Consider the following 25,144-nt stretch of genomic DNA (forward strand, 5'->3'; position numbering starts at 1 on the left):
ACAAAATTGAATTTGCCCTAACAGCGAGGGAGCATGTGAGTCTTAATTCAAAACATCTGGAGAGTTCCAGGTTGCTGGCCCCATGTAGGAGATCCCCCCCCCCCATAAAACTTGGCTAGGAGTTAAATTCCCTGCCTTACAAATATTACACAGTAGTTTCTATAAGATGGAGGAAAGGTGTTGGGCATTCAAGAGTATGAAAGAGTTCCTGTAGTGACTAATGTACTTCTAGTCTATAATCCCCATCCATATGTACAACCATCCCTGCTAAAATGTAGCTGGACCACCGGTGGCAACTTTGTGGATAAAAGTGGACTGGCAAATGAAACGAAGGGTGTAGCAAGTGGGAGAAGGGAGTGAAGCTGCTGACGTTGTGCATGCACACCTTTGCTGTTCAGATATGTTTCTTTTGTGGTGTAAAATGCTCCAGTCCCATTGGGGGATGTCAACCTATTTGTATGGAGGTAACAGACATATTTTATTTTTCAGATTGAGTCTCTTAGTACTGTTCTGTACTCATTCTGATTCTCACTCTTCTGATTTACATCTCCTTCTACAAGGCATATGCTCGGAGTCCTCTTTGATTTTATAGTTGGCTATACAGTACACATTTTGAGATTTACCTCTATTTCATAGAGCTGGCTGTACCTGAAAGGGTCCTACCTGAGGTGTGACCGGAAGATGGAAATGGCATTCATGGTTTGCGCCATTAACCCCTCAATCGATGTGCACACAGACAGCCTGGAGCTTCTACAACTCCAGCAGGTGAGATTTGTCATTTCCTGCACCCACTTTCGGTATCCTCAGGTCTACACCTCTGCCATATGGCTAGAGATGTATTCCTTTCTTGTCTACCAAGGATTCAAACCAAAAATAGAGCTGTAACCCTGCACCTTTGCCTCCCCTGCAGAAACTGCTCTGGGTTTTGTATGATCGGAGTCACCTGGAGAGGTCAGTATTTTCTTTGTTGTTCCTTCCCTTTTTTAGCTGCAGACCCTATCCTGTTCTAATTCAGTATCACCAGACTCCCATGTCTGCATGCCTCATACTGGGGGTTTGTTTTATAGGTATCCAATGGCACTGGGGAATTTGGCAGACTTGGAGGAGATGGAGCCCACACCAGGTCGTCCGGAGCCTCTGACAATCTACCACAAGGTATGCATTGAGTGAGTTCAAAATGTAAGGGTGACCCCCTGCATGGGGAGACACATGGAATTACAAGACTACTGAAAATCCTACCCCCTTCCACCAAAGCCATGAATGCTATCTTCTGGAACACCAAAACGATGACTGCTCTCACCTTGCCTCAAAGGGCTGACTTGTATTTTCTTTTCCCCAGGAGTCACTAACTGCTGTTGGTTTTCTGCTAATCTCCACTGTTCTTGCTTGCAGTCTGGACCTCTTCAGCTACTTACTTAGTACAGATTATTGCTGAAAGCCTGTTGTCTTCTCTGCTCTCACCTACTTATCCTCCTAGTATGTGACAACCCGCTGCTGTTTGCCCGAAGCCCCCCCATGCAGTAACCAGCAGCACACTGCATCGCCTTTCTGCCCTATTTCCTGACAGCTTAGCTCCATTTTGCTACTACTCCAGCCTCTTGCCCATATTATTATTCCGCCTCAGTAATTGCTTCTCTTTCCTTCTTGATTTTAGGCAGTCGACTCTGCAAAGAGGTATTACAACAATGAGCACATCTATCCGTACATCTACCTGGCAGGATATCATTGCCGCAACAAGAACGTGAAGGACGCCCTGGAGGCCTGGGCTGGCACAGCAACAGTTATTCAGGAGTGAGTCACCCCCACAACTTCACTTTGTTAAGCTTTGCCCACCTGACTGTATTCATGCATTTCTTTCTTCAATCTGCTCCCAGACGTTTCCCGACCTTCTAATATCTATATTGCTCACAATTCAATAGTGCTACAGATAAAGTAGACATTTTAATACAGTTCTTCTGACATGTGTGATGTGTGGGTTGTGAAGGATGATGGGGTGCACTGTGAAGCAAGGATTCTGTTTCTTGGTACCCTTATTCCCAATGTCTAGAGATTCCAGATAACGGTTCTAATACTGTAGTGAATAGAATCTGGGATGATGGGCACCCCCTGTCTGCTGTCCCTGCTTGCAGCCCAGCAAGGGTAGATTTATTTTACCAGTTTTTATCCTGGCCAGGAGTTCACTGTATACAGTATATCCAGCCAAGATCTTCCTGTTTGTTGGGAGCTCTTCTGTGGTGGCAACAATCGCAAACAACTTGGGATTTATCCCCACACTATTGTGATCACCATCAACCTATCTCTGGAGGGCTTCCGTAGAGGAGCGGTCTGTCTATGGTTACGGTCAGCCATGGATCTGTCTATTGATGTCAACATTCTGGACCTTAAAAAAAAAAAAGCAATTTTCAGTGCTGTCGGGGCCTTCCTTCGTCGAATTTAGGACAAGATCGTGTTTTTTTTTTAGGATGGAACACACTATCTTGATGTTCTGTGCCAACAAGCATAGGGTTGTATTTTGAACTGATTTGGACTCTGGAGTCTGACAAACTCCATAGGCATCTGCTTTTTGTATTGTGACACACAACACATTCAGTGCAGTGTCACAGAGAAGTCCTTTGGATTTCTCCTAAGGTTAAAATACTTTCTCTTGGGTGAACTACTGTTCCCAAGAGTAGTAAATTGAAATTTACTTTACTTACCTGTTTTTCCTATATAGATCCAGCACACCCCATCTTGCTGGGGGGGGGGGGTTACTTGGTAGCCCCTTTGTCTAGTTACTCTTGTAACATTTTGTATGTTACCCTCTCTACATTTAATGGCTGGTGGCAGTGGTTTAATTTTCCTACCATTGTGCTTTTTTACCGCAGGCTGAATCCTCCGCTGTAGTATAGCACCCATGGGTGACCATTGTATCAAAATGGCCCTGGTCTTCTTTTTTCGCCATTTCTTGCTTGTGAGGTCTTTCTTGGGTTCTCCAGCATCGGGTCTGGCACGGATTCACATGCTCATGAATATTCCCCGTCAGGCTGGGAATCCGCGGTAAAGAAAAAATCTTTCAGTTTCGTTTCTGAACTGTCTTTCTCCTAACAAGCAATCGCTGGTCTCTGGGTCATACAGCCCCCAGCCAATGACTGCCCTCTATCTAAGCCCCTCCTCTGGCAGCCATCTTCAGATTCAAGTGTTGGGGAGTCCTCGTGCTATAGTTCTCAAGCTTTTACTGCCTTTTGTAAGAGTTTTGCTCTATTTTTCGGTCAATTGAACCTCAAGCTCCATCGATCCATCATCCGACTAACGCCCCTTAAGGGCGATTTCTCGTCTGGTTTCCTTCTTGGAGGATTCCAGAAGAGTCTTGAGGCCTACACCATGTGGACATGGCCGAGGATAAAGGAAACTCAACGCCTCTGTTCAGGATATGCCCAGGATGCAGACTGCGGAACATCTTCCTGGACGATGGGCAGTCCCTGTGCCTTTATTGCCTACATTCGGACCGCTCACACGTGGAGGAGGCCTGTGTGTTCTGCAAGGACATGGTGCACGTACCATGAAGGACCGTCGCAAGCAGCTTACCGAGTGGCTGCAGACGAAGACCCCGGTGGCGGGTGAGCCACGGCAGCATGCCTCTCCCAAGAGAAAATCTGAGCGGTCTTCTAAGACCTTTGAGGGCACTCAGGCGACGGGGGCCCAACATAAGGCAAAGCACTGCGAGTCCGCAGGCACAGGGAGCGCCATTGGTACGGGCTCCGAAGCAGCCATCGCCAACGCAGTCAACCACGAGCCAGTACTCCGGCTCAGCGAAGAAAAGGAAGTCAGACCACCTGGGTAAGCTTCTGGAGAAGGCCCGGTTGACTCCGACGGAGAAAACCAAGGGGGAGCGGGACATTGACCCCTCCCCCCATGGTGAAGGCCTCAGACGCGCCCATGGTCGTCAAGGCCCAGGTTCACCAGGCAAAGGCATCTATTGAGGGAGTGGTGGCGTCCCTGGCAAAGGCCATGGATGCAGTCCCAGTGGAGACGACCCCCCAAGACGAGAAATTCCCTACCTGCTTGGAGGGAATCATCTTTCCTGCCCATTGAGAAGACTCGCGTGAAGACGATGCTGATCCGCTCCCTGATGCAGTCACCCGTGGCCGATAAGAAGGGGGGACTCAGATAGCTCTTCCGAGGAGGAGCTCTCGGGTCTGAAGACAGTACTTGACAAGAAGTTTGTCGGGGCCAGGTCCTACGGGAAGGACCCCGCTGAGGCGGACGTGGAAAGAGACGAGGGGCGTCAGGGCGGTGAGGAACCAGAGGATGCCACGCCACTTCCAACGCTCCCATCGCAACTGCGGCCGCCACCACCGACGGACATGTCGTCAGACATCCTACAAGCTCTGCACACCCTGTGCTCAGAGAAAAGGACGAGGATGCCCGTGCCTCCATCCGATTCCGCGGCACCTGGCCATATGGGGACCCGCTGCTTAAGAGAAGAGTCCACCCGCCTCCACCCTACCATCCTTCACCTCCATCCACTCCGCCGAGGGACGAGACGGAGATGACGGAACAGACCTCCCGTCGCCGGTACCCAGGGCTTCTCCACCCGACGAGGCCGGTTCATTCCATGCCATGATCTCTAGGGCCTCAGAGCTATTTCAACTGAATCCTGAGGAAAAGGAGGGATTCCTTTATCAGCGCCAAAAGCCCAAGAGGAAGACCATGCTCTCGATCCTGCTGTTGGACGACATTTGGGATGAAGGAATGTCCCTCCTGAAGAACCCGTCCTCGGCCCCGGCAAAGAGACCCATACGAGAAGAAACGCAGGGTGCCAGACTCTGCACCAAAGTGTCTCAGATCTCAGCCGTCCCCAGACTGTCTCGGCAGCGGCCAGGAAGAAATCTGCAGGGTCGGCGGCATCGACTTCCACTTCACCACCGGACAGCGAGGGAAAGAAGCTGGACGCCATGGGATGACGGGTCATCTTGTTGGCGGCAACAACCCTTAAGGCAGCCAACGCTCTCGCCATTGTGGCCCCTCTCCTGGACTTCCTTCCAGACAAGAGGGCGGAGGCCCTTGAAATTCTACAAGAAGGCGAGGTGGCATCGGCCCATGCCATCACAGTGGCCACGGACCTCGCCGACGCAGGCTTCTGTCAGATGGGCAACAGCGTTTGCCTTCGTCTGCGAGGTTGGCTGAAGGCCACCAATTTCAGTCAGGACGTCCAGACAAGGGTATTGGACATGCCCTTCGACGGGGACAACTTGTTCGGCAAGACGGTGGACGAATCTCTGCAAGCCATCAAGGCAGATACTGAGACGGCTCGTGCCTTGGGCACACTACAACAGCGACGGCCCTCCTTTCGGGCCTCCGGAGGCAAGTCCCATGGTGCCTCCAAAGGATTCGGTGGCAACTTCACTTTGTACCGTCAACCACCCCGTTCCTCAGCCCAGGAAGCCTACAGGGGCCGCAGCAAAGCCGGAGGAAATCGATGTCGTCGTTGCCAATACCCCCAAGGTGGGACGTCCACGACGAAGCAGGACTGCACCGGCCGTGACGTCGGCCCCCACGCAAGCTCCCCAGTTGGAGGCCGACTGGCGAACTTCGTCGGCGTGTGGAAGTCCATCTCCACTGACCGTTTGGTGCTGGACGCCCTGGCCCACTGATGCACTCTGGAATTCCAACGGAAGTGCCCCTGCGTTCCAGCAGTAGCCAGTCAAGAAAACCACATTCTACAACTGCTTTTAGAGATACGAGTGATGCTGAAAAAGGGCACGATAGAACTCGTCCAGACGAGGCTCTGGGGTTCTGGAGTGTACTTGCGGTACTTCCTCATCAGGAAGAAGACCGGCGGTTGGCGGCCCATCCTGGATCTCCGCCGCCTCAACAAATACATCAAGTCCCAGAAGTTTCGGATGATCACCCTTCAGTACGTGCTGAGACAACTAGAGGAAGGGGATTTCCTGACGTCGCTGGACCTGGAGGATGCTTCTTTTCACATCTCCATCTACAAGGGACATCAAAAGTTTCTACGCTTAGTGGTCCTGGGGCAGCTCTATCAATTCAAGGCCCTTCCCTTCGGTTTGAAGTCAGCGCCAAGGGTCTTGGCTAAGTGCCTGGCGCCGGTGGCGGCATGGTTGCGCCTGCAGGGGGTCCACGTCTACCCCTACCTGGATGATTGGCTCATCCGAGCGAAGTCAAGGGAACTCACCGTCGAGCACACAGGGAGGACCGTCCGCCTGCTCGCAGAACTGGGGTTCTCTATGAACTATGCAAAGTCTTGCTTGGTGCCATCGCAGGACGCTTGGTTTCTGGGGTCCAGGCCCAACACGGTGTCACGCATGGCTTTGCCGTCGGAGGACAGGATAAAGGCCATCCTGGGCAAGGTACAACGGCTGTTGACCATGGAAATTGCCAGGGTGAGGTCCATCAAGTCCCTGCTCGGCATGTTATGCATCTACCTTGTTCGGCTGTGGATGCGGCCGCTGCAACAGTTCCTCGATGCCCGTTGGATCCAAGTAGCGGTAAGCTTTGAGGACGAGATCGCACTCAACGAGACATTTCGTTGAGCGATTCGGTGGTGGGGCATCCGTGCGCTTCTAGCGGCGGGCACGACTTCCAGACCCCAGCACATCAGGAGATGGTGACAACGGACGCCGCGCTGGAGGGATGGGGCGCGCACACCGGAAATCTCCACGCAAGAGGCCTTTGGCTACCGGAGGAGAAGTGGTTGCATATCAACGTCCTCGAGCTCCGGCCAGTGTTTTGGGCCCTCAAATAATTCCTTCTGTCTCTCAAGGGCAAGGTGGTGCGGTCTTCACCGACAACACCACCACAATGTTCTACATCCGGAAGCAGGGGGGCACCAGATCCCCGGCCCTCTCTAAGGAAGCACAGAATCTATGGCACTGGGCTGTCGCCCAGAGGATGTTCCTGGTACCCTTTCATCTGGCAGGAGTGAAGAACACTGTCGTCGACTCACTCAGCAGGGAGCTGCACTCCGGCCACAAGTGTGAGCTTCGGCAGGATCAGGTGGACCTACTGTTTCGAAGATGGGGCACTCCCCAGATCAACCTATTTGCGACGGCCACGAACACCAAGTGTCGGAGGTTCGCCAGCAGGTTTCCCCAGTCAGGAAGCATGGGGGATGCATGCTCCCTCCCCTGGGACGGCCTGTTCCTCTATGCGTTCCCACCATTGCCGTTGATTCTGCGACTCATCAGTCAACTCAGGCGGTCCCGGTGCAGGATGATCCTCATTGCACCAGCGTGGCCGAGGCAGATATGGTACCCGGCCCTTCTGGACATGTCAACGTCCCCTCCAGTCAAGCTTCCGGCGGACGCAGGTCTTCTCGCCAGAGAAGGGGGTGCAATTCTGCACCACGACCCAGGGGCTCTGAACTTGCAGTTCTGGCTCCTGCAGCGTTAGAGTTTGGAGGATACAATATCCCAGAGGACTGTTAAGGAAGTGCTCGCTAAGGCCAGGGCGTCATCTATGCTGAAATGCTACGAGCATAAATGGAAGAGGATCACAGTCTGGTGCCGTGCACAACTGGACCCTCTGCGGATTACGGCTCCACAGGTGCTGGCGTACTTGCTGTTGCTGGCCTAGGCAGGATTGGCTCACGCCTCAATCAAGGTTCATCAGGTGGCTATCTCCCGCTACACCAGGACTCTAGGACGGTCGTCGTTATGGTTGCACTGCATGGTCAAGGAGTTCATAAAAGGACTTTTCTGTACGTTCCCGCCGGTGAAGGCTCCAGCCCCGGCGTGGGAGCTCATTCTGGTGCTGACTAGGCTCATGGGTCTTCTATTCGAGCCTATGCATTCAGCACCGCTGAAGTTCTTATCGTGGAAGACAGCGTTTCTGGAAGACAGCGTTTCTTGTGGCTATCACCTCTGCACGACGGGTGGGAGAGAACCAGGCCCTCTCCTGTAAACCTCCGTACTTCACTTCCCACAAATCGATGGTCGTGCTGCGGACGCACCCCTCCTTCATGCCTAAGGTGCCGTCGGACTTCCATCTCAACGAGCCCATGGTGTTACCTGTTTTCTTCCCGTCGCCTTCGTCGCCGGCTGAGAAGACTTTGCACTTGCTGGATGTGGCTAGAGCGATGAAGTTCTATGTGGACCGCACAAAAGAGTTTTCGGAAGACATCACAGCTGTTTGTGAACTTTGGCCCTGTGAGCCAACGGAAGGCCCTCTCCAAGGCTTCCATTTCCAGGTGGCTCTCTGGCTGCATCACCCATTATCACTGGTTGGCAAACCGACCGTTGCCTGGCAGTCCGAGAGCCCATTGCACCAGAGCGATCACTGCAACTACAGCGTTCCTGTCTGGTGTGCCCCTGCTGGACATCTGCAGGGCTGCTACATGGAGGTCGATGCACACCTTCACGAGATTCTACTGCCTCGACCGGGATTCCAGGGAGGAGTCAGCCAAGCAGTGCTGCGCAACCTGTTCGCTTGAAGGTGAGCCTGGTGAAGAGGTAAGAGTTGCTTATTGTTGAGTCTTGCCACCTCCTGTGGTTGTGCGTGTGTGTACTGCTATGTATTCTTGTATTCGTGAGCATGTGAATCCATGCCAGAACCCATGCTGGAGAAGGAACAAGTTACTTATCTGTAACTGTTGTTCTCCAGCATGGGTCTGGCATGGATTCCCATGCGAACCCTCCCGCCGACCCCTCTGCGGCTCTTCTCTTGGTCCTACTGCCACTTTACGTGCTAACAAATCTGAAGATGGCTGCCAGAGGAGGGGCTTAGGTAGAGGGCAGTCATTGGCTGGGGGCAGTATGACCCAGAGACGAGTGATTGGTTGTTAGGAGAAAGAAACTAAACTGAAACAGATTTTTTCTTTACCGAGGAGTCCCAGCCTGACGGGGAATATTAATGAGCATGTGAATCCATGCCAGACCCATGCTGGAGAACAACAGTTACAGGTAAGTAACTTGTTCCTTTTTTACTTTGCGTGCCAAACCACGTTTAACCCTTTTGTTCGTTTTGCCTTTGGCGGGCTTCAGTGCTGAAACCTGCCTCCGGGTCCAGTGTATCTGGCAGGACAGGATGTGAGGGAGGTGCTCGAAACTCCCTGTCCTCAGTCTCCTTGGTTACCTGAATGCACAAAGTGCTGGCTGGCTGGCTGTCTGGCTGTCCTTGTAGGACAGCCACCCTGATGTGTGAGTGACAGCTAGGCTGTGCATGAATGGGAGAAACTTGCATAAAAAGCGCGGTTTCTTGGACAGAAGGCAGTCGACCACTTGACGAAACATCCGACGAAGAAAACTGCACCTTCCTGGACCGTTGAGCTGCCAGGTGAAGCCCTGCTTAAGCGCCAATTTCGAAATCGACTAGAGAAGCCCGGAACGGACGAATTCTTCCCTTAGGTTGGTGGGACCAACCGACCCCAAGACTAACTTTGCTGAAAGACCTTTTCCTGCTGGCTGTACATCTTTGCTGCTGCTGGAACCGAGTGCCAGGGGTCAGGAAACCCAGAATCGAGTGCATCGTCTTTAAGCCGGACCTGAGCTCCAGGAAGATCCAGAGGACCCTCCCAAAGCAGGACGACCCAAACCTGAGTCACCTCACCAGAGTGCTGAACTCCAGAAGCAAGGAAAGCCCATCCAGTGTCCAAGATCCGATGTGGTGCTAGTTACCGGTAGCTGAAACTGCGAAGTGCTGCTGAATTGGAAAGAGCCCGTAGCTGCCGCCAACCTTGGAACTGCAGTGCAGGAGTCCTCCGACATCTTCCCTCTTGTCCCCACAACTGAGGCCCAGGATCTGCAGGACTGCAACCAGAACAGAGGCCAGCTGGACCCTCTTCTTCAAACCTAAGGTACAGTGCTGACTAATGGGGGATTTACCTCTTGTTGTCTGTAGCTTGCTTATTCTCACTGGAGGCTTGCCGTAGCCATTTCTTGCAGAGTTGATATCGGCTCTGCCTTTCACAAGCCTCCCAGCTTGTGACCAAAAGTGATTCTTTCTTTACCATCTCTCTATATACATTGTGCAAGACTTTTGTGCTATCTAAAGAAGTGCCTCAGCTCCATAGTCATTGTTCAAATGGACTTTGGCTGTCATGGCTCCCGCAGACTCTTCTGACCCATTGACTTTCATTCGAACTGTCCCTCATAGGTGATGCATAAGTTTAACTTGTATTGCTGGGAAAGAGCTAATCTAGACTTCATTGGGAGAGAAGTATTCACATGCTCTGAGAACCTGTTAACCTTTTTCCTTCCCTAACCTTTTCCTTTTCCACAACCTCAGAATTGCATGAAGTACTAAAAGTTATATATCAATGCTAACATTGTCCTAGTAATTGAAGTCACCTCGGGGTGTAGGAAGTGTGTGAAGCATCCAAAAAGTAAAAAGTATCTACTTGCTTAACTTAAATCTGAGGAAGTGTTATGAAGTGTATTTTTATTGTTGCATATTGCCCTTTTTAGAGAAGGATTATTTAAAATGGACCGTTAAATAAATCATTATTTTGCTAGAAAACCTTGAGTAAGTGTTGTTTGTATGCTTGTATTTGTGGATTGCATTGCATTGCAACAGCGCTACAGCTCACATTTACCCCTCTTGAGATAAGGCTGGCTGCTCAGTCACTCTACCAACTTGTGTAGTGCAGACCTATACCAAGAGGTGGGTTACCAATACCAAGAGGACAAGGCTAGTGTAGACTCCCACAGGGTTACTGCATCCATTGTTGCTTAACACCTGTCTTCCTCTTTCTTTCCTGCCACTTGATTTTAGATTCATATTTACTGGTTCCTCCTTTTCCCCCCACCACTTTGTCCCAGTGAGCGATAATCTCCTTCATTCCTTGAATTTGGATTCTTATTGTACTAACTGTCTCTCTTTCACACTTGTATCTACTCCTGCAAACCACCCCTGCTGCCCTTTTCCGTTTCTCCTGGGGGTTGTTTTGTCGCTATTTGTACTCAACCAATTCTCTGATCTTCTTGTCCTTACAGCTATAACTATTGCAAGGAGGATGAGGAGATCTACAAGGAGTTCTTTGACATTGCCAATGAGATGATCCCAAACCTTCTTAAAGAAATTGCTGGCCAAATGGAGTCTGACAGTGACAAAAAAGGGGTGAGACAATTTTGCAATAGGAAAATATTTTGCTGCATCTTCTGTTGACCATTGCTTTTAGATTGAGTTGGAAAAATTGAGTCTAATAGAGCTCATACGTTCAGCGATTTCTTGTGAGCCCTGTGCAATCAATCGTGTTGGGCAGCGGAGGGAGGTAATACAACTAAGTTTGTACATATTCTTAATAAGATTAGTATGGAGATCTAGATCACTGATCACCTGTGATCAAGTTCAATCTCAGAATTGTTTTGATGATAACGTAAATCTTACATTTGGAGTGTTCGTTCTGTTTGCAAACGTCTGTTGCAAAAAGGCCTTCTCACAAACCTTATTGGCAATACGTCAATCTCAACTTCACTGAATAAACCCAGAGAGCCTTTTTACACAATTTCTAAATGTTTACACCCCACAAGCATTTCTTCTAGCTTAATACCCTCAATGGAAAATGCTAATGCATTTAATACATTCTTGTGAACGAAATGAAAACTATTCAGTATAACATTGACCAAGCCTCTGTCCAGACCAAACTGCACGATTCAACCCCACGGCCGGATGTAATTTGTTAGTCCAATCACCCCTGATCATATCACATTGCTGAACATTGGAAACTTTCTGACACATTTTATGTCCTTCAGGCATGTGTGGCACAAGCACATGCCACGTCCTGGGCCCAGACCATTAGTACTTGTGTTAATCTTTCCTTAAATCAAGGCTTGGTCTGCTGAAAAAGCCGTCTCTGGATGCTACGGATTTCCAGAACTATTGTCTGGTGGCAGGCCTTCCATGGCCAGCCATTATCCTAGAGAAAATAGTCCCCTTACAACATAAGGAAGACAACGATAAGTTGTCGCTGTTAAACATTTTTCAATCAGGATTTCTGCCATGGGACTGAGACTGCTTTGGTGCCAGTTGCTGATGAAGGTGATTCATTTGACACAGTGGACCCTAATATATTATAGTCTAGACTGCTCAAGGTGGCCGGAGTCTCAGACCAGGTGTAATAACTGGTTTAGGTCATTTGTCTAATCGTTATCAGTTTGCTAAAATAGAAGGTTACCTATCGGGTGCAATCAAGTGTAATGCCGAGCCCCACAGGGCGCCTCGCTGTCGCCACTACCGTTTAACATGCATATACTGCCAGTAATGGCCATTTTCATAACATTTTATGTGGGATAACATTCCTATGCAGATGATTTCCCCAAGATTTATTTGAGAGTAAAACGGCAGAGTCCCTGCATAATGTGGCACAATCCATTTAGGTTGTGGACTGGTAATGACCACTAACAGGCTCCAACTTAACCCAAATAGCTGATTTGTTTGAAGCCTAAACACCTGCTGGCGGATCACTCTTGTTGCCTGTCTGCACCATGCATCTTTGGTATACAATGACCTTTGTACCCAATGTCATAAATGTGAGGTGCCTATGACAGTCCAATCTAGGTTGTGAGCAGCAAGTAGGAGCCAATGTACATCTGTCTGCTCTCTACGCTGGGTATGACACGCCCTCCCATTTATCACACAGAAAAACCATGCGGTAGAGGTAGGAGTGCTGGTCAGTTCCAGGCTGGACTATGGGACTAGCACCTGTGAGGCAAGTAAGGTGAGCCCGCTCCACAACATCCTCCCTAGGGGTCGAGGCAAGTGGGACCACACCTTTGGGGACAAGGAATCCTATGAAAAACTCCCTAAAATACATCCCACAAACACCTTTTTTGAATATACCTTATGAAGATTGGTATGAAGAAAAGACCAGCATGTGTTACTGTAATCTAGCTGGAAACTGTAAATATTTCTTTAAATGAAAAAGCGCATTTAACTGGGATGAAGAAGAGGATATGGAGGGAAGGAGAGAAGCCGAGTGACACAGAGACAGACTTGCGCTGGGGAAGTCCCACAGCTACGTCACACGTGAGCGGGGTGGAGATTGGAAGAGAGAAAACCTGTGTATTACAAACGGGTTGGGAAGCCAATGCAGAAGGGAAACTGGATGCACAGCGTCCTGAAACGAGAGAGGAACAAGGAACCTAGTTGGACGCATTGCATCGCGACATCGGGAGAACGAAAGAAAGCAAGCCAGACACACAGCGTCCTGAAGCATTGAGAGAGAGAAGGCAGGTGGTGGCCTGACGGCAATGAGCTTGTAATGGACCGGGGCGGTTCGCTAAACAATGCCGACACCACTCCACAACGGAGGCCACAGAACCTAACAGTATTGAAGCTACCGCACGACCATCTTGGAAAACAATGAGGGAGCCAACCCTGAGCAAATTAAATCCCCAGTGACGTTCTCTCTGCAAACAGCAGTGGAAATGGGAGACCCGCGAGTGAGACAGAAAATCGCTATGGGACCAATCCTGCTCGTCCTGGGGAAATTCAAAATTCTGTAATATTAAAGACCTGAGGAGTGAATGAGAATCATTGTGGAGTCAATCATACTCGTCTCAGTGAGGTCCAAGAGCCTGTAACAGTAATGCCTAGAGGACTGAACGAGAATCATTGTGAGACCAATCGTATTCGTCCCAGTGAAGCACAAGAGTCTGTTGGGACTGATCATACTCGTCCCAGTAGAAATAAGGAGCTCAGAATACTGATACCTAGAGAAGTAAAAGAGAACCATCATTGGAATACTCTCTTATTAGTCAAAAAAGAACCTTTCTCAGTAGAGAGAACGAAGAGGAAGGGAATCAAATAAACATTTATGAAAAAGAAGAAGCAAACCCAAGTTAAAGTATTGAACGAGTTGCATAAGCTGATCAAAAGTCACCAGAGTCTATCTGAAAATCAATAAGGTTTGTGGAAAGCAAACACCCCAGGAGAAGGGAGTCATTCTCCTGTCTTTAGTTAATTTTCTTAGTGGGAGGGCCAGTTGACGGTAGTTTGGATGGTGAACAGATTCAGTTAAGACATTCACTGACGACTGACTAGCACCTTAGTTTTGTTAGATGGTGACACCTTCTAGTATAGGGGAGAGAGTGGCCTTTTTTCCCCTTCCTTGGTTAAGGAAGAAGATGGTGAAATGTCTTATCGGAGGCGGAGTCCTTCTGACCCTCCACACACCCTTACTGGTTAACCTGACAAATTATTCACCTTCAGAGGGGGCAGAATGCAGCAGTTCAATTTATTAAAGCACCCAAAACTGTATCCATCTCCACCATTTGCAGGTCACTCCATTGGCTTCAAGTCAAGCAGAGGATCGAGTTTAAAGGCCTAAATAATCTAGCTCCAAGCTATTTGCCTATCAGGTGTGACAAATCTAAAGTATTCGTCCTTCTCCCCAAGGGGGGGAGCCTCCCTTTTGAGGCTAGGCAGGTGAGCCCGCTCTGCAAGACCCTCCCTAGGGGTATGGACAAGTGGTACCTCACTGAGGGAGACTGCGCCCGCTTCCCCCCCCCCCCCTTAAGGGACAAGGACTCCCATTCCTGTGAGGAACCCCCTACGCCACATGTTATAGTAGCACTGAGAAGAAAAGGAGACTTTCGAATGGATTGTGTCCTCCCACATATTCCTCATCTTGTGATAATTCGTTTCACCAGCTTCGCTGCATTGGGAAAAAAAAAATTCGGCAGAGGGCGCTGTGCTCGAGGTCGTGGCGTCGAATGTCCCTCGACGGGCTCCGTACCGTGTCAACGTCACCAATGGTATAAATGGCTCGAGCTGCGCCTATTGGCTTCAGTTCCGTTTTTCCAATTGCTTCGCTCTCGTGAACCGCGCGCTTCGAGATTTTCTGTCGAGAAAATGCCTTCTTCATTGACCGCTTCGACTCCCAAGACTGGGTTTAAGAAGTGTAATGACTGTGGATTGAAGATGTCCATCACCGATCCTCACCATATCTGTTTGTGGTGTCTGAGCTCAGACCATCGAACCGGCGACTGTGGCTCCTGTCAGTCTATGACGGAGAAGGCCCTCTGTGAGAGGAAAAGTAAGTTAGCGGTGGGGCGGGCGGCGTCGAAGGGCTCTTCCAAAGCCTTATCTAAAAAACATAAAAAATCATCCAACTCTAAGGAATCGGAACACCATAAAAAGCACTCGAAGAGATCCCAATCTCATAGCAGGTCGAGACTATCTTCTTCGTCTTCCTCTAAAAAGTTCAAAAGGAGATATAGATCTCCGTCATCATGATGTCCGACTAGATCGGATTCCCCTTCAAAGTGGGAGAGCTTTAGAAAAAGAATGTTGCAGGTCTTTCAGAACGTGGCCTTGACCCCCTCGAAGAAACCTCAGAAAAGCCACACCCCGGTCGCTCCTTTGGACGACGCAGGGAAGTCGGGAACTACAACGGTTAAGCCTAGTAGTACCCATAGATCTCGAGTCGACAAGTCGTCGAGAGATCCTCAACGATCGAGTGCCTCTCTGATTCCTCATAAGAAACAAAAATTGTCGAAGTCGGGTGCAACTTTATCGACGCCGACTGCTCCGATAACGAAGCCTACTTTATCCTCGACGCCTTTGTCGAAGGCTTCGTCAAGTGTGTCGAGGTTCCTTCGACTTCCTCGAAGAAAACACTGATTCCTTCGACAAATTATGAGGAAGAAAAGAAAAGTTTTGCACCTTTTGCCAAGATCGGACTTCTTTAGGTCCATGTCTTCAATTTTTGAGGAATCTGGTTCAGATGATGATGATGAGGAGGTCACTCCTCTTGGAGTAAAATATGGGACTAGACAAGGTCCAGAGGAACTGATAAATCCTGAGACAAAATGAGATCTATCTGAAACTCTGCATTCTGCTAGTGGTGTGGACACATCACCCGAATTGGAGTTTGCTACACTGATCCTGCAGAACATGCAGGCTCAGGGTATAGGTATTTGATGAGTAGGGTGATTGAGTATATGGGTTGGGGAAGAGCCTCCCCTACGCTTGAACAAGACGATATGACGGATATTATCGTCTGAGGACCCCCGAAAGATCCAGTTCTACCCTTTCATAGGGCATTGCAAGGAACAGTTGAGAAAGACTGGGAAAAACCTGATCGCATTGCTGCAGTAGCCAGCATCTCCCAAAAAAGTACAGAACTGATCCAGAATACCTGAGTAGACGCCCTACTCCAGAAAGCTTGGTTATTCGGGCAGCTACTACATCCAGGCAGGCAGCATACCCAACCATACCTCCGGACAGGGAGGATAAAAAGGTTGATGCCTGGGCTCGTAAAGTTTTTACATCGGGTAGCATGGCCTTGAAATCTACCAATGTCACCTTGTACCCTGGCCAGGTTCAGACAATACCCTGTGGGATTGCATTTCGGCAGCGGCTGAACATATTCCGGAAGGCGAGGAAAGGGAAGGCTTCCTGAATATAGTCAATGACGGTAAAGAGGCAATGGGGGAACGCCTCCAGTCTGGACTGTATACTGCTGATAGTATTAGCAGGTCCATGGCATCAAGCACAGTGCTTCGCAGATTTGCGTGGTTGAGAAAGTCTGGGTTTGCACCAGATGTACATACTATGCTTCTCAACATGCCCTTTGTTGGCTCGAGGCTGTTTGGTAGTAAGGCTGATGAGAGTCTGGAAAAACCACAGACCTCGAAAGCAGCAGCAAAGTCCCTTAGTGCCTCCATGCGACAGCCTCAGAAACCCTATTCAGGCTCATCTTCCTGGAGGGGTCGTCCTTTTCGATACTACTCCTCTGTTGGTAGAGGAAGAGGACAGGCTTTTCAAAGGGGCAGAAGAAATGTCACTCGTGGTGAACGAGCAAAGACTACAAAGCCATCTTCAAGAACGGCATCTATGCCCTCAGCCACTCCTACAGCCGCCTCCAAATCTCTGAGGTCTTATCATACAAAACACCTGTGGGAGGCAGAATTTCTCACCATCTGGAAGAATGGCGAGGCATTACTTCAGATGCATGGGCACTGGAGACAGTAGCTCAAGGTTACTGCCTACCCTTCATAAAAAGACCTCAAGATCATCCACCGGGAGCCAGCTCTACCAAAATTCCAGATCCGCTACTTTGGCAGGAAATGATAACCCTGCTAGAGAAAGGTGCAATAGAACATGTACCTGTAGCGGAGAGGAACAAAGGCTGGTACTTCCCCTATTTTCTCATCCCCAAAAAGGACGGAGGATTGAGACCCATCTTGGACTTGAGAAAATTAAACAAATTCCTCAGGAAGGACAAGTTCAAGATGGTAACGCTTTCTCAGATCCTTCAGGCTCTCCAACTCCAAGAGTGGTTGGTATCATTGGACCTTCACAATGCTTATTTTCATGTGCCAATCCATCCCAAGCACAGAAAATACCTGAGGTTTGCAGTTGGTGGTTCTCACTATCGGTTTCGAGTTCTGCCATTCGGGCTGACCTCCGCCCCGAGGGTTTTCACCAAACTGATGGCAGCAGTGGCAGCGAGTCTCAGGAGAGGGGGGATTCACGTATACCCCTACCTGGACGACTGGCTAATCGGAGCACATTCTCCAGAACAAGCTCAGGAATACCTGTCTATCACCTGCCACTTCCTCCACAACCTGGGCTTCTACCTCAATTTCAAGAAGTCCCACAACATGATACCATCCCAACAACTCCAATTTATCTGAGCAGTCTTGGACACTTCCTTGGGGGATCCTCGCCGCCCGAGGTGAGAGCTCTTCACATCCAGCAGATGGTAACAAAATTCCAAAAAGCCCAGCATCTACCAGCCTTCGATTTCCTGAGGTTGCTCGGCCTCATGGCATCCTGCATTTTTCTGCTGCCAGAGGCCAGATTGAGAATGAGATCCCTCCAATGGGCCCTCAGAACTCAGTGGTCCCAATACTCGGGGAATATGTCAGATCTTCTGCAAGTCCCGAGCGCAGTTGCTCAGGATCTATCATGGTGTGCTTGCAACAACAACATCCTCAAGGGAGAATCTTTTTGGCAACCATGGTCGGAGATAACGCTAGTGACGGACGCCTCACTCACGGGGTGGGGAGCACACACCAACGATCTGACAATCAGCGGACGTTGGTCTCCATCGGAATCCAGACTACACATCAACCTTTTGGAGCTGAGGGCAATCAGACTAGCTCTGAAGGCCTTCCTGCCCTCCATACAGAGTAAGAATGTCCCGATAATGATGGACAACACAGTGGCCATGTACTACCTCAACAAAAGGGGAGGCGTAGGATCCCTACCTCTGCGCAGAGAGGCGATGCAGCTCTGGTTCTGGGCGGTACAAGAGGGAATCTCTATCAGCAGTTCACCTAGCCGGAGAGCAGAACACGGCGGCAGGCGCTCTGAGCAGGCAGAGCACAGTCTCCCATGAGTGGGAGTTAGCTCAGGAAGTCCTTCTGGAGATCTTTGCCCTTTGGGGAACCCCTCAAGTGGATCTGTTTGCAACCTCGGTAAACCAAAAGTGCGATCAGTATTGCTCAAGGGAATTTTCTCAGAGAGGAGCTCTAGGAGACAAGTTCGTAGTGGATTGGGATTTTCCCTTGCTGTACGTGTTTCCTCCAGTCCCCGCGATTCCTCAAGTAATCAGGAGGTTGAGAAAGTTCAGGAAAACCATGATCCTAATTGCCCCGGATTGGGCCAGGAGGACGTGATACCCCGACCTTCTGGACATGTCCATCGGCCCTCTAATACGTCTTCCACAAAGAGAGGATCTTCTCTCGCAAGAGGAAGGTCAGGTTCTCCATCCAGAGGTCAACACGCTCAACCTTCATGCATGGTTTCTGAGAGGTTGAGATACAGGGATTGGAACTTTCTGGATTACGTAATGGAGATTTTACTTCAGCCAGGAGGCCAGCAACAAAATCTTTGTACCGGTGTCGTTGGAATAAATTCAGTAACTGGTGCAAGGATAGAGATGTGGACCCTTTTCAATGTGGCACACCAATGGTGCTTTCTTTCCTGTTGCATCTAGCCAATCTGGGGCTCCAGATCGGAACAATCAAAGGATACCTTGCTGCGCTGTCCATTTTTAAGCGCTCCTCGGAAGAGGTTTCTTACTTTAAAATACCATTAATAATACAGTTCTTAAAAGGGCTTACAAATGTATATCCACCAATACCATTTCATGGTCCAACCTGGGATTTGAATTTAGTTCTCAAATTCCTAACATGTATACCATTTGAGCCTCTGCACTCATGTCCATTGAGGCTTTTAACGCTAAAAACTGTCCTTCTTGTGGCATTAACATCAGCCCGCAGGGTTAGTGAACTACAGGCTCTCTCATGTAAACCTTCATACACCACTTTTTATAAAGACAAAGTGATTCTAAAAGTAAAACCATCTTTCTTACCGAAAGTAGTTTCCGACTTCCATTTGTCGCAGAAAATTGTTTTACCAACATTCTATCCTCCTCATTTGGGAAAAGAAGAGGAGAAGTTAAATAGGCTGGACCCCAAGAGGGCTCTCAGTTTTTACATTGCAAGCATGTCAAAATTACGTCAAGACGACCAACGTTTTGTGGGATACACAGGTCGTAAATTGGGGTTAGTGGTGACAAAACAAACCATATCCCTCCTCGATTATTCTAGCTATATTGGAATGCTACAGATTAGCAGGAAAAGACCCGCCGGATGGGTTATGTGCTCACTCCACAAGAAGAATGGCTACTTCTGCGGCTTTGAAGAGGCGAGACCCTGCAAAAGATTTGTTCAGCTGCAACATGGGCATCAATGCATACCTTCATCAAGCATTACTGCTTAGATGCCTCATCCTCAAATGAGGGACTTTTGTAGAGCAGTACTTCACTCTGTACATGAAAACAACATGGTACGGAGCCCATCGAGGGACATTGGACGCCACGACCTCGAGCACAGCGCCCTCTGCCGACGAATTATCACAAGATGAGGAATACTTGGGAGGAACATCCAGTCGAAAGAACGTACAGTTGGTAAGTAACTTGTTCGTCTCTTTAAGAGGAGACGCATACTTAACTGGGATGAGCAAATCAACATGGAAATGCAGAGTATCCTACGCAGAGGAATCCCCCTGATGTGAGCACGCCTTGGAGAGGCAGACCTCGGAGGAACTACAGAGCTTGCAACTTTGAGAGCTGCAGAATGCCAGAGTGAGAGACCCGGCGTACCCAACAACATAGGAGCCTATGTCAGGTGGAGGCAAGACCACATCCATAGCGTGGTGAGCAGGATGCCCGGGGAATCAAGACAATCCCCTGGACTTGTTTAAGTTAATTATCTTAGTGGTAGGGTCAGGTGGAATTATGGGCTCTGGACTTTTCTTTCTTTGGGACTTCCTGACGACAGACGAGCACCGTTTTAGTTCCTTTAGAAATATGGCAACATGGGCCTTTTTCTTTATAATTTGAATAATAAAAATTAATTAGAAAGTCCTTGGAGTCGACTCCTTCCGACCCACCACATAGGATCGCCTATTATAAGCCCAAGTGCCTTTTCTGACCCATTGACAAGCATTTATTAGTGATTCTGCCATCCAGATTAGTGTACAGGGGGGGGGACAGATGTTTTTCGATCTATGGACCCACACTATGGAACTCACGACCTTTGGGGTATTCGAAGTATTATGGCAGTTATTCTCTTCCGGAAGACATTAATATAGACTCCTTTGTTTACCTAGTTGCTTTGCCTTTTCATTCTCCCTCTGGCTGAGTTTCAGTGATTCTGGTGTGGATGAGAACTTAGTAACATCTTTGCTTGGATGTAGTTAATTCTGCTGGAAGTGTGTTAGAAATGCAGCAACAAAAGGAAAAAAAAAGCTTAGTAGTTACATCAATTTATTGCCTTTTCCATCATTTTGTGTACTTTGAAGCAACATAGAACTATCACGGAACCAGACAAAAAAGTATGTGGAAACGTGAACTACAAAGATCACGTGTGCTAGCTGTCTGTAGTGAAGACTATTTAAAAATAAAAACACTATTTAGTGGGCGGACACAGCCTTCAATTATTTTCAAGTTCGATAGTACAAGTATCCTTTGTGTGATAATCCTTGTAATTTAAAGTAATGAAAGACAATGCAGTTTCTCCTGCACCATATAAACTGTCATGCCACACTGACATTTTACAATAGAAGCCTGATGAATATTGGTTTTGCAAAAGCTTACATATCAATGATATTTATATACATGGTCTACTGTTTCTCTTCTCCAGCAGGGCTCCCCAGCACAGACACCAAGCACTGCCCTGCAGGACGAGGAATGTTTTGCTCACCTTCTGCGCTTCTATGATGGCATCTGCAAGTGGGAAGAGGGCAGTCCAACACCAGTCTTACATGTGGGATGGGCTACCTTCCTCGTGCAATCACTGGGTCGTTTCGATGGACAGGTGAGTCCCAATGCAAGCATGGTAGGGATGGCGTGGTTTGAGTGGAGCATTGGATGCAATGCTTGTGTCCTGTAGAGATCTGAACCCTTGTGTGGATTTTCCACATGGTTCACATAATCTGTAAAGAGAAAATTGAAGAAACTTGTTGCTGACCTACCCCGGCAATAATTGTGCGCCTGTCTCCTCCAGGTGCGCCAAAAGGTCAGGATAGTGAGCAAGGAACCCGAATCCAATGAAGACGATGATCAGTCCAGTGAGGACCTGCGGGAGGGCCGCCGCCGTGGCCCTCGTCGTGAATCGAAGCAAGAGGAGCCACCCCTGCCTAAGAAGGCAGCCAGCGAGAAGGCAGTGGACCGGCGGAGGTCCAGCCAGAAGGCAGTAGTGGAGCGACCAACGGAGGAAGACGATGAGGGACTACAGCAAAAGGAGGAGGGTCCACCAACTGCGACAGCAGTGCCAGTCTTGCCCGATGGCCCTGTGGTGATTTTCCAGAGTGAAAAGATGAAGGGAATGAAGGAGTTGCTGGTGGCAGCTAAGGTCAATTCGAGTGCCATCAAATTGCAGCTGACGGCCCAGTCTCAGGTGCAGCTGAAGAAACAAAAAGTGTCTACATCCAGAGACTATGCCCTCTCTTTCATCAAGAGGCAGCGAAAACTTATGTGACCTCTGGAGGGGGAGCTGGTGGGCATGAACATCTCATTCTTTGTAAATTAATTCCTCTCCCCATGAGTGTTTCCATGTACAAGGGCTGGGCTTTCCTTCAGGAGGGAGGGCTTATCTCTGCCTTGAGTGATTCGATGAAGGGGGTGCTTGCAGCCTCTGGTGGTACTCTTAATGGTCAACACTAGTACTACCCAGGCATTCCAATTTTGGTAGAAACCATTTCTTTGCTGAAGCAACAGTGCACTCTGCTTCCTCAGGGGGGTACATGGCTGGGGCCTTTAACTGTTTCACATGCATTGGCTGCCCCAGTTGTACCCTAATAGCTTGAAACCTTTCCTCCAAGATGCTCTTCACTTTCATAGATTGGACAACCTCTTCCAGGATGATGCAATGGAAGTTCACTTGGTCCACAACCCGAGAGCTTCAATGTATAGGCACTTGCATTACACAAAAATCACCAGTGGTCTCAATATGTTCATGAACTGCACCCTGCCCTCCAGGTGGGGTAGTCCAGTCTGGTCATGAGGATGCTCCTATAGTTCACCGTTCTGTTTGATCGTCGTAGGCATGCCAGGACATTAAGGATTATGTATATAGCGAGAGAATTAAATAGATCAATGATGCAGTGAATAACCATTATTGTGGATACCTAGTATACGGCTGTGTTTCAGAGGCACGTGTATTATCTTGGATTAGAGGTGCTTGGATCATTTGAGAAATGACTGTGAGATGGAGATGCAGTTCTTGCCCAAGTGAGATTTCCTCCTGTTAGCACCTCTGCTAATCTAGTGAAACGGGAGGTGCAGATCTTTTTTTTCTTGCATGTCGCTATACCCGATTAATCTAGTAAATAGAACCTAACGGTTAATGGGCGAAAGAGCCGTACTTGGCAGTGATTTGGAAAATGAAGGCCTACTTGGAGCTTATTCATTACTAGCCTTCACACTGGTCCAGCATCAAGGCAACCACTCTTGCCTCCCATTCGAGATGAAGCTGCGTTACCACTAGAACTTCTGGCTGGTTAAGAGGCCATTCCTGTTAGCTACATCTATTATTCACTTGAGATACAGCAGCTTTATGATCAGCCTAGGGTGCTAAACCTGTTTGTTACAATCCTTTGAAGTGGAGCTAGTTTTTTAACTAATGCCTTTTACCGGCCAAGCTGCAAAACCTGTTGACCGCAGTTTTATTTTTCACTCTCTTCAATAGAGTTTACACACAGTCACTGCCTCCCCGTTTATTGCTAGGTTTTGCCATATTGGGATGAGTCGTGTACAATGTTCACCTAAAAGCAGGAAATCGTGGTAACGCTACCAGTTTCATGGTACCTAAAGGCAACCGGTTTTTCTGGAGAAAGCGATGACTTGTTTCATAGATACGATAGGGTGCACGGGCAGAGAGTTTCCTCCCTTTTTGTTGGTGTAAAGTTAGAACGCTTCTAATGCAACTGAAGGAAGATTCATTCAAGCCAGTACTTTGTAACTGGGAAGCATGAATTTGTTACCTCGTTACTCGTTTTTCATCTTGAGAACATTGATGCAGAGTCTGTGATGACCTTGAGCAGTTCCATCTGTGGAAGAGGCAAACTGTAACACTAGGTGGTCAAGCTCAGTACATCTTTACAGGCACATATGACTTGTTAAACCCCAACCCTGTCACCTAACTAATGGCTGATCATGACTACTAATTCTGCATTTACTGCTGTGACTAGGAGTAGCCTGTCAAATGCCATGTCTGGTCTGTCTGGCTCGTCCCAGGCATGAATATCCCCGAGTCATCCCTTGTGTGTAAGGACACCCTGTTTAAGTTTTTTAACCACCTGTATGTAATGATTTTGTTGATAGTTCTGTCATCTGCATATGCTTATGGACGAGATCTGTTGAGGACCCTGACGTTGTTGCAAAAGGTGCCCGTCATTGCAACCCATCTGCTCCAAAATGCATACATTCCAATTGAGCCTGATGGTTCCTTGTGGATCAAAAACTGCCGCCATCTGATGGTTTGCACAGATTTTGCATTATCGGGGTGGATGGACCGAGGGAGAGAATAAAGTGGCATTGTAGCTATAACAATGGGAAGCTGTGCAGATGTACTGAACAGCTGTTATCTCTGCACATGGCGACGCTTGTAAGTCTATCCTGATGTAGAGTTTATGGTGTTGGTTGGCTGTTTTTTTTAAAAAATGTACAGCAATGTGAGGAGCTGCACAATGGCACATGTACGAATAACCACAGTTAGTCGCACTTGGCTGATAGAGGGAAAACAGTCGCCACATGAGCAAGACATGGAACTTTCAACTGTTAAGAATGTGGCCAATGGTAGAAAAAAAGCAATACATATGATAATTCTATTTTTTTATAAAATATACATGTACTTTTTATGTTTATTCAAAATAAATTTTTTTATGTAAATCTTAATCATGCGTGCATTTGCTGATCAAGAGTCACTTATTTGTGTTTTATGTAGCTGCCTACAAAAATGTAGCTTAAAAATATAGTCCTGTGTTCTATGGTAGGACAATGTGCGTTACCCTGAGAATGTTCACTTTCACCCTACATCTCTGTGACTAATGTGGACACCCTGAGAGTTACCATTTATGCCGGTGAGGAGACTCTGGCAGCTGTAGTGAGTGGTGCTGGAGGGAGGGAGGTCAGGCATGTCCCCTGGGAGAGTTCTCACCTACTTCCTCGAGAAGGTGCTGTGGGTAGTAGCATTGGGCTAATGGTAGCTCAAAGCTCCTGCACTGCCAGCCTCTTCTTGTAGATGGTGCTGCTGGAAATACAATATTTCTACCTCTAAGGAGCGTTCACACACCCACCCATACGTTGTCCCAGCTTTTTAGCAAAGGCTTGTTTCAGAATGCAACAGTTGGACTTCAGCGGGAGGAAAAGGTGTTGCCATTTTCTACTGTGGGGGCAGTATGCTACTTGTGGTGGCAGCTTACAGAAATAGTCCTACTGTAGAACTGTTGTATTGCTACAGCAACTGTTTCATTAAAGGGATTCTAGTGTTCAACAGGCTGCAGCCAGTAGCGTAACCCGTGTGGCCTGAACCCCAGTGCAACCATTGAAAATTGTCACCACCCCCCTTCCACTGACACAGACTAAGTCTTTCGCCCATCTCCAGATCCCTTGACTAGTGAAAGCATTTGCATCAAACACTGTGAAAAAGAAGCATGTCAAATTCCCCTCTTCAAACAATAACGA

At 48.5% G+C, this 25,144-nt stretch overlaps 1 protein-coding gene across 4 annotated transcripts in view; it reads left to right on the top strand.

Moving 5' to 3' along the window:
• Positions 1 to 24,355, top strand: part of MEN1 (menin 1) — a 134,852-nt gene extending 110,497 nt beyond the window's left edge. For 3 of the 4 annotated variants that reach the window (XM_069645024.1, XM_069645027.1, XM_069645025.1), the window contains exons 5-11: positions 637 to 765; positions 911 to 951; positions 1,068 to 1,155; positions 1,655 to 1,791; positions 10,935 to 11,058; positions 21,102 to 21,275; positions 21,465 to 24,355. In XM_069645024.1, the coding sequence (XP_069501125.1) occupies positions 637 to 765; positions 911 to 951; positions 1,068 to 1,155; positions 1,655 to 1,791; positions 10,935 to 11,058; positions 21,102 to 21,275; positions 21,465 to 21,938 (1,167 nt within the window). In that variant the 3' untranslated portion in view covers positions 21,939 to 24,355. The remainder of the gene's footprint in view (positions 1 to 636; positions 766 to 910; positions 952 to 1,067; positions 1,156 to 1,654; positions 1,792 to 10,934; positions 11,059 to 21,101; positions 21,276 to 21,464) is intronic. The other variant, XM_069645026.1, reaches the window with a different exon arrangement.
• Positions 24,356 to 25,144: the final 789 nt, after the last annotated feature.

The sequence above is a fragment of the Ambystoma mexicanum genome, chromosome 2p, assembly GCF_040938575.1.
Source record: "Ambystoma mexicanum isolate Mex_15411 chromosome 2p, UKY_AmexF1_1, whole genome shotgun sequence".
Lineage (NCBI taxonomy): Eukaryota > Metazoa > Chordata > Amphibia > Caudata > Ambystomatidae > Ambystoma > Ambystoma mexicanum.